A 14,001-nucleotide genomic window follows, 5' to 3' on the forward strand; every position below is an offset into this window, starting at 1 on the left:
GGTCGGCACAACATTGTGGGCCGAAGGGCCTGTACTGTGCTGTACAATTCTATGTTCTATGTTAAGCTGAATTCTGCTGAATTACTACACCTGTTGATATCCTTTTGCAGAATCTTTGTGTCTTCCTCAAAGCTTGGTAATCTGTTTATCTTTGTATCATCAGTAAATTTGATTATAGCGCACTCAGCCTTTCATCAAACTCATTAATTTAAAATATAGATTATAATTACAGATTATGTATTTTATTTTATATAGAATATAAAATACAGTGCTGATCCTTTGGGCACCGCACTGGTTACTCTTTGCCTTCTAGAGTTAGCAGAAATACATGGTATTCAATGCATTTTGTTAAGATTATCCTTTTTATTCATTTTATGTCACGTAAGCAATCAAGACAAGCCTACGTTGTCCATCTCTGAGTAAGTTCAAAGGTGGTGATCTATTACTGTCTCTGATTTGTCCAATCCTTATTGTAATAGTGCCCTTAAGAGGCGTTCCCGGATTGAAATATGATAATAGCATAGTGGTTATGCTTTAGTGTCAGGATTATGTGATTTAAAGGAACTTGCAGGTGGTGGTTTTCCTATTCATCTGCTGTCCCAGGCCTCCCACATGGTAAAAACTCCAGATTAAAGAGGTGCTTTCCAACCTGGCAGAGTTGCTGCAGTGACTTTGTAGTGGATATAGTCTACCATCACAGTATATCAGTGGTGGAGGGAATGAATATTTCCTAAAAGATCAGATTGAATCAAGTAGGCTGCTTTGCTGTAGATGACCTCAAGCATCTAGTGGAGTTGTGCTCATCCAGGCAAATGAAGAGTGTTCTGTCACACCACCATATTGTGTGCTATGGATAATGGAAAACATTTGAGGAATTGCAAGCCACCTACTACATGCAGACCTGAGCTCTGACCAGTTCTTGTACCAACAGTATTTATTTAACTGGTACTTTTGAGTATTTGTGTACTCCAAGGAAGCTGGTGGAGTGGCAGTCACCAATGATAATGATGTTGAATAGCAAGGAGTGGTGATTAGAGCCTCTTTTCCTGGAGAATGGCAGAGTTATGTGGCACACACTGTATGTTACTTTCCAGATCTTTGTGCATGCTGATTCAAACTGTTTATGCTGAGGAAATACAAATAGAATTTAATCTCTTACTTCTCCATTTCGGACCTTTATTATGATGGACAGATCATTGATGAAGCAGCTAAAGATAATTAGAGCCATAACACATCCCTAAGAAAGTTCTGCATTAATGTGCTGGATCTGAGATGTCTGACACTTGTGAGCATGACTATTGCCATTGCAGAGTTTCCACCTTGAATCACTTTGACTTCAATCTTGGTGAAGCTCCTTGATTTTATTTTCTGCCAAACACTACCTTGATGCCTTGGACAGTCATTGTCTTCTTAGCAGTGGATTTTAGGGCCATGTCCATAAACATTTCTCAGCCAAGGCTATAATGAGATTTGGAACCAAGCATTCTGATCATTTATAATTGTTAATGGAAAAAGGTGCAAGTCTTTTCCAACATGTTGAACATGTGGCTAAAGCTTATTTTTTTAATTGATTGTGAGGTGATTTGGGGACTTCTTGCAGTCAAGCAATACACAATTGTCAGGCTTTTCCCTTACTTGACATCTATAATATATGCTTTTTGGCATACATAGAATATAATTATATGTCACTGTAATATTTTGCTGTAGGCACTATACTTCTGGCTTAATATTGGAAAGTCCCTGATATAAAGCAACAAGGAAAAATCTAACATATCACATCTAGGAACTTTACAGAGTAGTAAACAACTGTATCATGCCCACCATTGGAAAAGTACAAACTTATTACAGGCCTACTAACAGTAATGCTACAAACTGGTTTTCTTTGATTGTCACTTTTTGTGTGCATTGCATGCTACCTGACAAAGGATTTTTGGTTTTATTATTGGTAGATTTGCCTATTTACAAATTATGCCTGGAAAAAGAACACAATTCAGGAATTTTATTTATTCTTATTTTCCTACAACTCTAACTTTTGCTCCAATTCCCAATTAATTCATTTGTTTATACCTATAATTAAGTTAAGTTGGTGTAAGTAATGGATTCAGAAAAGTCACTGACCTTAAGCAATGACTTTTATTTTGCTCTCCACAGATACTCTGCATTGAGCTAAGTGTTTGTGAGATTTTGTTTTTTATTTTTAGAAATTATTATTTCAATGCCTGTGTATTTCATGTTTTTTTCACCCTCATAATTCACATTTGTGTCCTGCAGACTGTCCAATTAAATTGACCTATATTTTATGTTTTAGTATCAAAACAGAGAAGCAGGGACTCATAGCAGGTCGAGCAGTATCTATGGAGAGAGAAAAACAGTATTTACTGTTTCTATTTCAGATTTACAAAATCTGCAGTTCTCTTGCTTTTTTATTGGACGTTTTAGTAATTCTAAGGTTAGGAAAATGAGTGCTTAAGGAACACTTTGTAACTGTACTCCCTTTAAGATGCTGTATATTTTAAGGTATATGCTATACATTATGATATTATATTTTATTGTTTTCTCTGAATGTTGCTGGTTCCAAGTTTCAAAAGTGCTGAACTAATTATGTGAACTTCATTGGCCATAAGGCTATAAAAGATACATTAATGTAGTTTTTCATCTACCCCTGCTGTACACTTCTGAGTTAGAAGATAATTCATGTTAATATTATAGAAAGAACTGGTCTAAACTTCAAAATAAGAAAAGCACTCATTACATGTTCATACAAGAAACATAGTTCAAAAGGATTCAGTGAATTGCGAGTGCTGCTGGATTTGCTTTTGTAGAGAAAATGAATGTGGTTTCAGTCGGAAATTGGTGATTCAAATTCCCTTTTCAAAGTTGCTTATAGAGACATGTTTAAGGTTCATCAAACTAAGTCAAATTGCAGTAAACATATAATTGTCACAAGGAAGATGACCACAGATCTCTACATATCACCCCACCCCTCCAAATCCCATTTCTAATACTTCATAGATGGAAATGTGTGCTGCTGAGAAACAGTCCAGCAGTGGTTAATCACTGTCACCAAGTTTAGATTTCCAAACAAAATACGGTCATTTCTTATTAATGGTTTGTTTAAATGCACAAGCATTTTGATTAAAACTTGCTATTTATGGTTGTGTAAACACATCAAAGGAAGTTAAATTTATCTCTTGCTTGGTAGCAGAAGAAACGTTTTAAAGTGATAGATACGTTCATTCTTAGTTTCCATTAAGTTGCTTTCCTGATGCCTTCATTTCCATTGTCATTCCTATGGCTTTACTTTTTTTTAGCTGATACCCTCTTTTTCTTTGTTTTGTTTTTTTTCTTGATGATATTTTCATGCTTTTTGCTTCTTCATTTTAACATCCTTCTGTTTACTTACTGTTTCCTTTGTCTTGACCTCCACTGGCCCAATCACAAAGTAAGCTTGGACAATTATACTGTGTTTTTATATTAGAGCACTGTTGCTTATAGGAATGTGGATGCTACTCCTGTTTGGGACTAATCTCTCAGTTTAAAATGAATCAGTACCCTGTGTAAAATGGCTGTAAGTTTCAGATCGATGTGTGTAGCAATTGTAAAGTCATTTCATGTGGCATAATTTTGAAGTTCAGATTTTGTATCTCAAACTGATTAGAATCAATAAGGAAAACTTCATGTTGTGATTTAGCCAACAATTGAAGTTAATTTGAAAAGCTAAGGAAAAATCTTTGTCCTTTTAAATTATGCTAGTATAATGCAGTGCATAAATTAATAAAAGATCCTATGCTGGCTACAATATAATTGTTCATTAATTTTATGATATAATGGGTAGAAATTAATAATGTTTTATCAGAGGAGCAGCTTTATAAATAATTGATCATGTTTGTCCGCATTTTGTGTTGAAATGTTGCAACATGTAATTTATATTTTGTTTACTGTCAGAAAGAGCAGAAGTGAGACTTTTTTTTAGTGAAAATGGGGAATCTTCTTGGAATATGCTTGCAGAATGTGATAGTTAACTCAGGTCCGGTGTTGGTGTACCTTAAGTAATGAGTAGATCGAGGCAAAAATGTTTTCATTCGGAATATTGCTGTATTTTAAAGGCTTAAGTTGGTTTTGTTATACTTTTCAAAATTACTCTCAGCATGCTTGGAATGGTGCATCTCCAACACTTGAAGCTGCATAATGTTCATAAAGGATACACCTGTTTAACAAGAACCACAACCCGTCTGCACCATGAGGCCAAAAAGCAGAGGCAGAAGAGAGTTCTCTATTAAAGTGGGGGCACTGTGTTGGTTTGGAAATAGTTTGTTTTTCCTTCCTTAGAGCTGTGTAACTTATGGACCTTCGGATCCAATAGGAACACCTATGTTGTAGGACTGCAATGATTCAAGAAGGCAACTTTCCATCACCTTATTGAAATTAATGAAGGATCATAAATGCTGATCTAGTCAGCATTGGTAAAATCTCTAAAATGAATAAAGCATCTTGACACCTTTTATAACTTTAGGAAATCCATGTATTGGTGATAAAAGTGAACTGTTGGTTGTCTGTTAGGAGGTTTTTAAATACTTCTTGAAGGATAAACATTGATTAAAACGCTGAGAGAATTACTGCGATGAGTTCATTTGGGTTTCTTTTACATTTACCTCACAAGGTTCTTTATTCCACCATTACATCTTCAGTGCACTGTGGATATATAAATGCAACATTCAAACCACTCCTCATTTTGACCTGCCGTAAAAGGAAGTATTAACATGAATGACCCTTTATTCATCATTTCCCCCCACTTTCAGTTCTGATCAGTTAGTGCTTCGTGCCATGGGAATGAGATTGTGTGCGTTGTGTTTCACTGATAAGAGCCATTAATTTTTTTTGGCATTACCCCAATTAAACTGCTACCTTCTACGTAATGTTCAAAATTTTGGAACTAATTTCATACAGATTTCTTGTTTTACTCCATCCTTGTCCATTCTGTTGAGTGGCAAATTCCCGGATTGGATTCACTATCCCCTTACGGTACAAAGGTTCTACAATTAGTTGTCAGTGTATCTTTGATTAAAAAGTTCAAAGAGGGAATCATACCGTGGAAGAATAGCGTGCAGTGTTAAAAGCCAGCAAACAAATTTTTTTCTACTTTTCTATGCCATTAATCAATCTTATCCTGTGCTGCGTTGCTCAACAGTTCAACAGTGACAGTATTTATATATTTTTTAAAAAGGTGCCAGATTGTGAGCAACACAACAAGATCCAGATAGTTATTGTGGTGTTTCAGCATGCCTTGACATGAAGTGCTAGGATGTGATTTATTGGCCGTTTTCTTATAAACTCTGATCTTGGGCAAGCTATTCCTGCAGGGACACTCAGTATTTTCCCAGAGGATAGAGCAGGAAAAAAAGTTAGGAAACAAATAATTCATAGCTATTTTATGCAGCTCTGATTGCTCACATACCAAATGGGTTTGAAGTGTTTGGCAATGATTATCCATTTAATCAGTCAGCGGATGTTCTGTAAAAACTTGGAAAAATCAGCAAAAGTTTAATTTATTTCTCTTAAGTTTTATACAGAATTTCACGAAAATTGGCTTCTGTGATTCTATAAGCTAGCATTCTCTGCTGTCTGGAACAATCTTCACAATGTAAACAATTCAACCATGTCAACATCAAAGTCAAAGCCTTAGCTGTTCTTTCTTTTTTCTCTTTGCCTGGTATGTGGCCCTTCTCATCACTGTCTATATCAGAATGAATTGAGTGTCTCCCTGCCTTTGCCTATCTGCCTGTTTTCATTATGTCTTTCTCAACTTTAGATTTTTTTTCTCGCTCTATTTCTCTGGCCTTTGTCTCGTTTTGCATTGTCACAGTTTGTGCCTTTTGAATGCTATTGACACAGTGGAAAAACTTCATTTCAATTCTGTATATTTCGTAGCATTGACTAAACTTTACATTTCAGATGAAAACACAGATCTCTACCTTTCTACCACCAATGTGACTTTGTTGAGAGAACCATAAATTTTCTATTTAGTTATGGCAGGAAAGATCTCAACTTGACGGGCTTGAACTAGAGAAAAAAATTAAAAAGTGAAAGTATTGGTAGGGTAAATGCTTGAGTTTAAAACTTTGGGCATTGAGTAGCTGGTGGAGCTTTACATGGAGAGAGGTGATAAAACAAAAATCCTTTGTATAGTATTTCATTCTTTTTCGGCATTCTAAACCATTCTCATAGCAAGTCTATATTCTGATTCAGAAAGTTCTGGCACGATATTGAAGCTTTGTATAATTTGAATATTGTCTTGGTACAGTGCAACACAGTCATACTACACCTGAGTTCTTCCATGTCTGTTAAATATCACACCAAGGTCTTAACTAAGTAGAAACAAAGTCGTGAGGATAGCCAAGTACAATTTGGTTAAGAGAATTCTGACTGAAGTTTCATTCTTAAAAAAATTGAGGTCATGGTAAGTTTGTAAATGTAATGTTTAGCTTCCCTAATTAATAATCACCTTTTACCTGGATACGGTGTAGATACATTCTATGTGCTCATTATAAATTTCAACAGAGAAATGTATGGATAAAAATAACTTGCATTTTTTGCAAAGCTAAGCTTGCAAATCGTAAGAGTATGTATTTTTGAAGCTGTGAAAAGTGAGCTTTCGGTACTGGATAAAGAAGATCAGTTGTGCAAAATAATTATTTGTCGCTATGCAGATGTTACAGCAATGTAATATCTTTGCCTCAGTGGATTTTATACCTAATGCACCAGATATTACTTGGGACTACGCTAAAGTAGAACAAAGTCTATCCCTGTTAGGTTTTTTCAGCATTTCTTCTCTGTATATTTTCATAGATACATGTACTGGACAGACTGGGGTGAAATTCCTCGAATTGAACGAGCTGGCATGGATGGGAGTAGTCGCTCTGTCATTGTGGACTCTGATATTTACTGGCCAAATGGACTGACAATTGACATCGAAGAACAGAAACTTTATTGGGCAGATGCAAAGCTGAGTTTTATTCATAGATCCAACTTGGATGGCTCTTCCAGGTAATTTTCATTCAAGTATTTGTCAGTTACACTATGATTCTAATACAGTTGCTTTGCTGTTCTTATTCTAATATACTGTACCACATTGATGGCTTGTTCTATTCAAAATAACTGCATTGTAGCTATTTAATGTAACTGAAAGCACATTTTTGCATATGCATAATGTTTGAAATACATTGTTACATTTCCTGTTACACTAGAACTATAGTTTTAATATTTATAGAACATCAGACTTTCAGATTGGTAATACAGGTTTCCCTCGCCATCCGAAGGTAGCGCGTTCCTATGAAACGGTTCATAAGCCGGAATGTCATAAAGTGAAGAAGCAATTACCATTTATTTATATGGGAAAAATTTGTGAGCATTCGCAGACCCAAAAAATAACTTACCAAATCATGCCAAATAACACATAAATCCTAAAATAACAGTAACATATAGTAAAAGCAGGAATGATATGATAAATACACAGCCTATATAAAGTAGAAATACTTCTCTACAATCTTTGCCGCACTGTCCACTGTAGCAGAAATCTCACGCAAGCGCTCTTGGCAGAAACACTCTAGTAATCTTTAAGCTATGAAGCTGCCAAATCATACCAAATTAACACATAAAAATACACAGCCTATATAAAGTAGAAATAATGTATGTACAGTGTATTATCACTTACTGGAATCGGGAAGTCAGCGCCGAGCACACTGATGATGGTGTGTTAGGCTGAGTCGTCGGAGGTTGGGGTGGTGCAGTGGTCCCCAACCTCCAGGCTGCGGACCGATACCGATCCACGAAGCATGCAGGGGTGCAGTGGTGGCTGGGACGCACCCAGCACATCTTTAAGAAAATAGCCGAATAAACAAGCTAATTAATTAGGTTTTGCCTGGCACGTAAATGTTGGCCCAGATCAGAGGCAATACATTCGGTTTCGATTATTATCCTTTCCTCTTCCAGTTGCATCAGCTCTTCATCTATCAGTTCTTGGTCATGGGATGCCAAAACCTCTTCAACATTATCTTCGTCAACTTCCACAAGCCAAACTCACTTTGTCCTTACTTCGTTCACCACGATCGAAACGCTTAATTATGTTTAGTTTTACACTAAGTGTAACACCTTTATGTGCTCTTTTAGGCTTTTCCAATACCTTAGAACTCATCTTGCTAACGGATGCTCAAAATAAATTGACATAAAGCATAGATGCTCACAGGCATGTGCTTAAGCAATGCCGGCTAGAATGCAGTTCCGGGGGAGGAGCTTGGATGCTCGGGGCACGCACTGCCTTTTCTCCTAACAGTGAAAACACCTTCTGTTAGCGAAAACAGGTAACTAATGTAGGTCTTTCGTCATAAGGTGTCATAAAGCGAGCATTCGAGAAGCGGGGGACACTTGTATTTCGCACTGTACTTTTTACTGATACTAATTCCTCAATTTGAAATAGTTAACCTCTTTGCTTTTCATTATTGCGAGTAAATTCCTTTCCAGATTGTGTAACCTTCAAAGGCCATATAAAACCACATCCCTACTATAAAGTCTTTCTTAGTTGACTTTGTTGATTTTAGAGGATTAAAAAGGGTGTTCATTATGATCCAGAATTTGTAGGAAACTATCCAGTAGTATCCAGAGAACATGCCAATTGGTGTTATAGTGGCATCAGCATCGGACTTGGAGGCCTGTGGTCCTGGGTTTGAATCTGGCCGGCTCCTTGTACGCTTTCCATCTGTGCTGGCTTGGATGTTGAGCTCGCGACCCAGCCTCATTAAAAAAAACAGACAAATGCTAATGAAACGGCAAGGTTGCCACCCGATGTGCCACAAGGCCCAGAGAGGAACAGCAATCAAGAGAATAAGAAGTGTTAGTCTTGTAAGTTGATCACAGAAAGTCATCATGCATGTATAGCAAGCAATAATGAAGGTGACAGATTTCATAATGTTTTCTTCATACAAGTGAATTTGAGTAAAAGAATAAATTATGGGATTGCAGTCTCAGGAGTACACCCTGTGCCATGTGCTGGTCAGGAAGGAAATAGGAAGATTAATGTGCGGCTAAGGAGCTGGTGCAAGTGGGAGAGATTTAGGTGCATGTGTCACTAAACTCTCATCCAGGGCAGGTAGGAACTACACCAGAAGAACGGGTTGCACCTATACTGGAGGGGTCTCAATATCCTTACAGGGAGGTCTGCCAGTGCTGGTCAGGATGGATTAAACTGGTGTAGTAGGGAGCATGGGAACCAGAATGGTAGCCCAGCAAGTGGAGAGATGGAGGGGAAGGTTGACATCAGATCAAGTAAGGAATTGGAGTTGGTTTACTATTGTCATGTGCACTGAGAATCAGTGAAAAGTTTGTTTTGCGTACTGTTCATACAGATACACAGTGCCTACCAGGTAAAGCAACAACAATGCAGAATAAGATGTAACAGTTATAAAGCAAATGCAAGGTAGGTAAACCATAAGGTGCAAGGTCATAATGAGGTAGATTGTGAGGTCAAGAGTCTATCTTATCATACCAGAGAACTACTTAATGTTTTTTTTAACAGCAGGGTAGAAGCTGTCCTTCAGGCTGATGGTATGTGCTTTCAAGCTTTTGTATCTTCTGCCCGATGGAAGAGAGGAGAAGACAGTATGTCTGGGGTGGGTGGGTCCTTGATTATACTGGCTGCTTTATTGGGGCAGCGAGTAGTATAGACCAACTCCATAGAGAGGAGGCTAGCTTCTGTGACGTGCTGAGTTGTGTCCACAACTCTCTGCAGATTTTTGTGGTCATGTGGAGAGCAATTGATATATTAAGACATTATGCATCTGGGTAGGATGCATCGATAAAAATTGGTAAGGGTTAATGGGGAAATGACAAATTTCTTTAGCCTCCTTGGGAATTGGAGATACTGTTGAGCTTTCTTGGCTGTGGCATTTACTTGGTTGGACCAGGATAGACGATTAGTGATGTTCAGTCCCAGGAACTCGAAGCTCGAAGCTCTTGTGCACTACATCCCCACCTATTCCCCCCCCCCCCCGAACACCACCACCAAAAGCCCAAACTCCCACTGCCGTCTGATGTCAATGACCAGCCCCTTTTTGCTGACAGTTTATCGGCTGGTATCTCTGTTTGTGTGTGTATACACTGTCTATACAGGGTGCCTAAGGCTTTTGCACAGAACTGTAGTATTTCTACAGATTGCTGGCAAAATGTATTGCCCCAGTTAGCCAGAGTTGTATGGAAATAGTTAAAAAGGTTCAAAAAAGACAAACTACCAATTAACTCAAAATTATATATTTAAGTGACATACAGAACTAATGAGAACACTACCAATACTGCAGCAATACTATCAAACTGTGTATTAGTTCCTCATAGTTATCATCAGAGGAATTCATCCAGTGCATGCTGCTGTATTCTTTTGATTGACTGTAAATGTACAAAATCCACACAGACACCTCGCGTAGATAATGGACTGCCTTCATATGACGCTTTCGATGATTGCATCCTCCAAATCTTCATTTTCATTGTAACATTTATGATGATTGTCAACACCTTCAAATTCTTTGTAGTAACTTGTTGAAGTAGTGAAATCATTTCATTTTCACCCCCGGCCATCTCTGGCTTCTCCAAACCTTAATGCTTGAAACCACAACGAGCTAAACAGTTCTGAATTGTCGTTACCGCTTATTTTTCACCAACTATCACTGACAAAAATTGCTGCATTTTGAACACAAACACATGCAACTGATGGTATTTAAAAGCTGATCACTATAAGGGTCTAACAGCCATGCAAGTGCATATGACTGATGCTAGTCAGAAATTGTTTGGGAACAATCTCCTGCCCATCTGACTGGCATACTGTGCCAAATAAACAAAGGGAATATGTTCTCAATTTAGATTTTGCACGTTGAGTTGTCCCAAATAAGCACAGCTGTCCCGATAAACTAGAATCCATCCTGTGTGCGTGCGTGCGCGTCTGCGTGCGTGTGTGTGTGCGTGCATGTGTGTGTGTGTGTGTGTGTGTGTGTGTGTGTGTGTGTGTGTGTGTTTTTATGTAGGCAGGTTAATTCACTTTCTTTTTCAATCTTTTTATTAATTTCATAGAATGAAAACATAACATAGCAATAATACAAATAGTAGGAGATACATTATTGCACTTAAAATGAGTAATTGTAAGACCAAATCGGGTAAATTATTGGCTAATCAATTGAAATTCGACTCGGTTAAACGTCAAATTACTAAGATTCGTAAACACGATGATACTTTGACAGTTGATCATGATGGGATAAACAAAACCTTTCAAGAATTTTATACCTCTCTGATTTTCCTCATGATTTTAATATCATGCATGATTTTCTAAGTAAGCTGAATTTTCCAAAAGTATCACCCGAAGATTGCTTATCATTAGAAACTCCCATTACAGAGGAAGAAATAATAACTGCAATCTCATCATTGAATTCTGGTAAAGCCCCTGGTCCGGACGGGTTTACAGTGGAATTTTTAAAATTCTTTTCCTCTATTCTCTCTCCGAGGTTGTCTAGAATATTCAAAGAAGCAATCAGTTTAGGTAAATTACCACAATCGTTTTATGAAGCCTCTATCTCCTTAATTCTTAAAAAGAATAAAGATCCTACTGATTGTGCATTATACAGACTGATATCTCTTTTGAATGTAGATTCAAAAATTTTTTCAAAAATTCTCGCAACTAGGTTAGAGAAGGTATTACCTCAAATTATATCTATGGATCAAACCGGATTTATTAAAAATCATTATTCATCCTTTAATATTAGGAGGTTAATGAATATTGTTTATACCCCCTCACTTACTACCCCGGAATGTATTATCTCATTAGATGCTGAGAAAGCCTTTGACAGAGTCGAATGGCCTTATTTATTTAGTGTCCTTGAGAAATTTAATTTTAGTTTGACATTTATATCTTGGAATGAATTGTTATATTACTCCCCGGTAGCCTCGGTTTGTACTAATAATCATAAATCTCCTTTTTTTCGTCTTTTTCGTGGTACTAGGCAAGGATGTCCTCTTAGTCCCTTACTATTCAATATCGCCTTTGAACCTTCAGCAATTGCTATCCGCGACTCGCCCAATATTTTTGGTATTACCCGCGGAAACGAGATACATAAATGATCACTATATGCAGATGATTTGTTGTTATACATCTCTAATCTGGAGAAGTCAATTCCTGCTATTCTAGGTTTGTTGGCTCAATTTAGTAGTTTTTCTGGTTACAAATTGAATCTTAATAAGAGTGAATTATTCCCCCTAAATAAGCAGGTACCTATTTATGGACGTTTACCATTTAAATTGGTTACTGATTCATTTATATATTTAGGGATAACAATTACGAAAAAGTATAAAGACTTATTTAAAGCTAATTTTTTACCTTTAATTGATCAGATTAAACTTCTGTTTACTAAATGGTCACCAATCTCTTTGTCTTTGATTGGTCAGATTAATGCTATTAAGATGATCATTTTGCCCAAATCTCTATATGTATTTCAATCGGTTCCAATTTTTATCCCAAAATCTTTTTTCGATAATGTAGACTCAAAAATTTCCTCATATATATGGCAGAACAAAAATCCTAGGTTAGGTAAAAGGTATTTACAGAAATCTAAAAAGGAAGGGGGGCTCGCCCTCCCGAATTTTAAATTCTATTATTGGGCAATTAATATTCGATATTTAAAATTTTGGTTACAAGATTTGGATGTATCTTTAAATCCACATTGGGTAAATCTTGAATGTAATTCATTACAAAGGTTTTCTTTGGGTTCGGTTTTAGGAACTTCGCTTCCTTTTACTTCTTCTAAATTCTATAAACAAATGAATCTTCCAATAGTTAAGCATACTTTACGTATATGGTTTCAATTCCGAAGATTTTTTGGGTTTAATCAATTTATTTTAGCAAGTCCTATTATATCTAATTTCCTTTTTCAACCTTCCACTATGGATCAAGCTTACTTTGATTGGAAAACCAAAGGTATAATACATTTTCGTGATTTATTTTTGGATAATTGTTTCATGTCTTTTGATCAACTTTCTAATAAATATAACTTACCCAGAACTCACTTTTTTAGATATCTACAGATTAGAAACTTTTTAATTACTGTTTCTCCTAATTTTCCACACCCATATCCAGTGGACACTTTGGAAAAAATTTTAGATTTAAATCTTTCTCAGAAAAGTGTTGTAGCAATTATATATAATTATGAATTTATGTCGTTTCCAATAAAATTAAAGCTGATTGGGAAAGAAAATTTAAGATTATTATACCGATTGAAAAATGGGAAAAAATTCTTCAGTTTGTTAATTTATCCTCTATATGTGCTAAACATGTGTTGATACAGTTTAAAGTAGTGCACAGGGCTCACATGTCCAAAGATGAACTATCTCGTTATTATTCTTATATTAATCCAATATGTGATAGATGTCATTTCGAGATAGCTTCTTTAACTCACATGTTTTGGTCATGTCCTTTGTTGGAACAATATTGGAAAGATATTTTTGACATTATTTCAACGGTTTTGAATATAGACTTACAACCTCATCCAATTACTGCTATCTTTGGATTACCAATGATAGATTCAAATTATTTAACCTCTAGAGCACGCAGGATGATCGCATTTCTTACTTTAATGGCTAGAAGATCCATTTTGCTGAATTGGAAAGAGATTAACCCTCCTACTGTATTTCATTGGTTTTCACAAACTATGGTGTGTTTGAATTTGGAAAAAATTAGAAGTGTGGTTTATGACCCTTCCAATAAATTTGAAAAAACTTGGAGGCCATTCATTCAGCATTTTCACTTGATGTAATTTGATCATTTCCAAACTTATTTTATTTCTCTGTACTGTTGGTTGAGAGGAATGGAGTTCTCGACACTAAGGTTTTCTTCTTTCCCATTTTTAAGTTGTTAGAATTGCCCAAGTCTTTTAGTTTAGTTGACTAATTCTGCTTAGTTTAGTTTTTTTTGGGGAT

At 36.3% G+C, this 14,001-nt stretch overlaps 1 protein-coding gene across 2 annotated transcripts in view; it reads left to right on the forward strand.

The window, feature by feature from the left end:
* Positions 1-14,001, forward strand: part of LOC134353658 (low-density lipoprotein receptor-related protein 5-like) — a 235,482-nt gene that overhangs the window by 64,041 nt on the left and 157,440 nt on the right. For both annotated transcript variants that reach the window (XM_063061845.1, XM_063061847.1), the window contains exon 3: positions 6,847-7,044. In XM_063061845.1, coding sequence (XP_062917915.1) covers positions 6,847-7,044 — 198 coding nt within the window. The remainder of the gene's footprint in view (positions 1-6,846; positions 7,045-14,001) is intronic.

This window comes from Mobula hypostoma, chromosome 11 (assembly GCF_963921235.1).
Source record: "Mobula hypostoma chromosome 11, sMobHyp1.1, whole genome shotgun sequence".
Lineage (NCBI taxonomy): Eukaryota > Metazoa > Chordata > Chondrichthyes > Myliobatiformes > Myliobatidae > Mobula > Mobula hypostoma.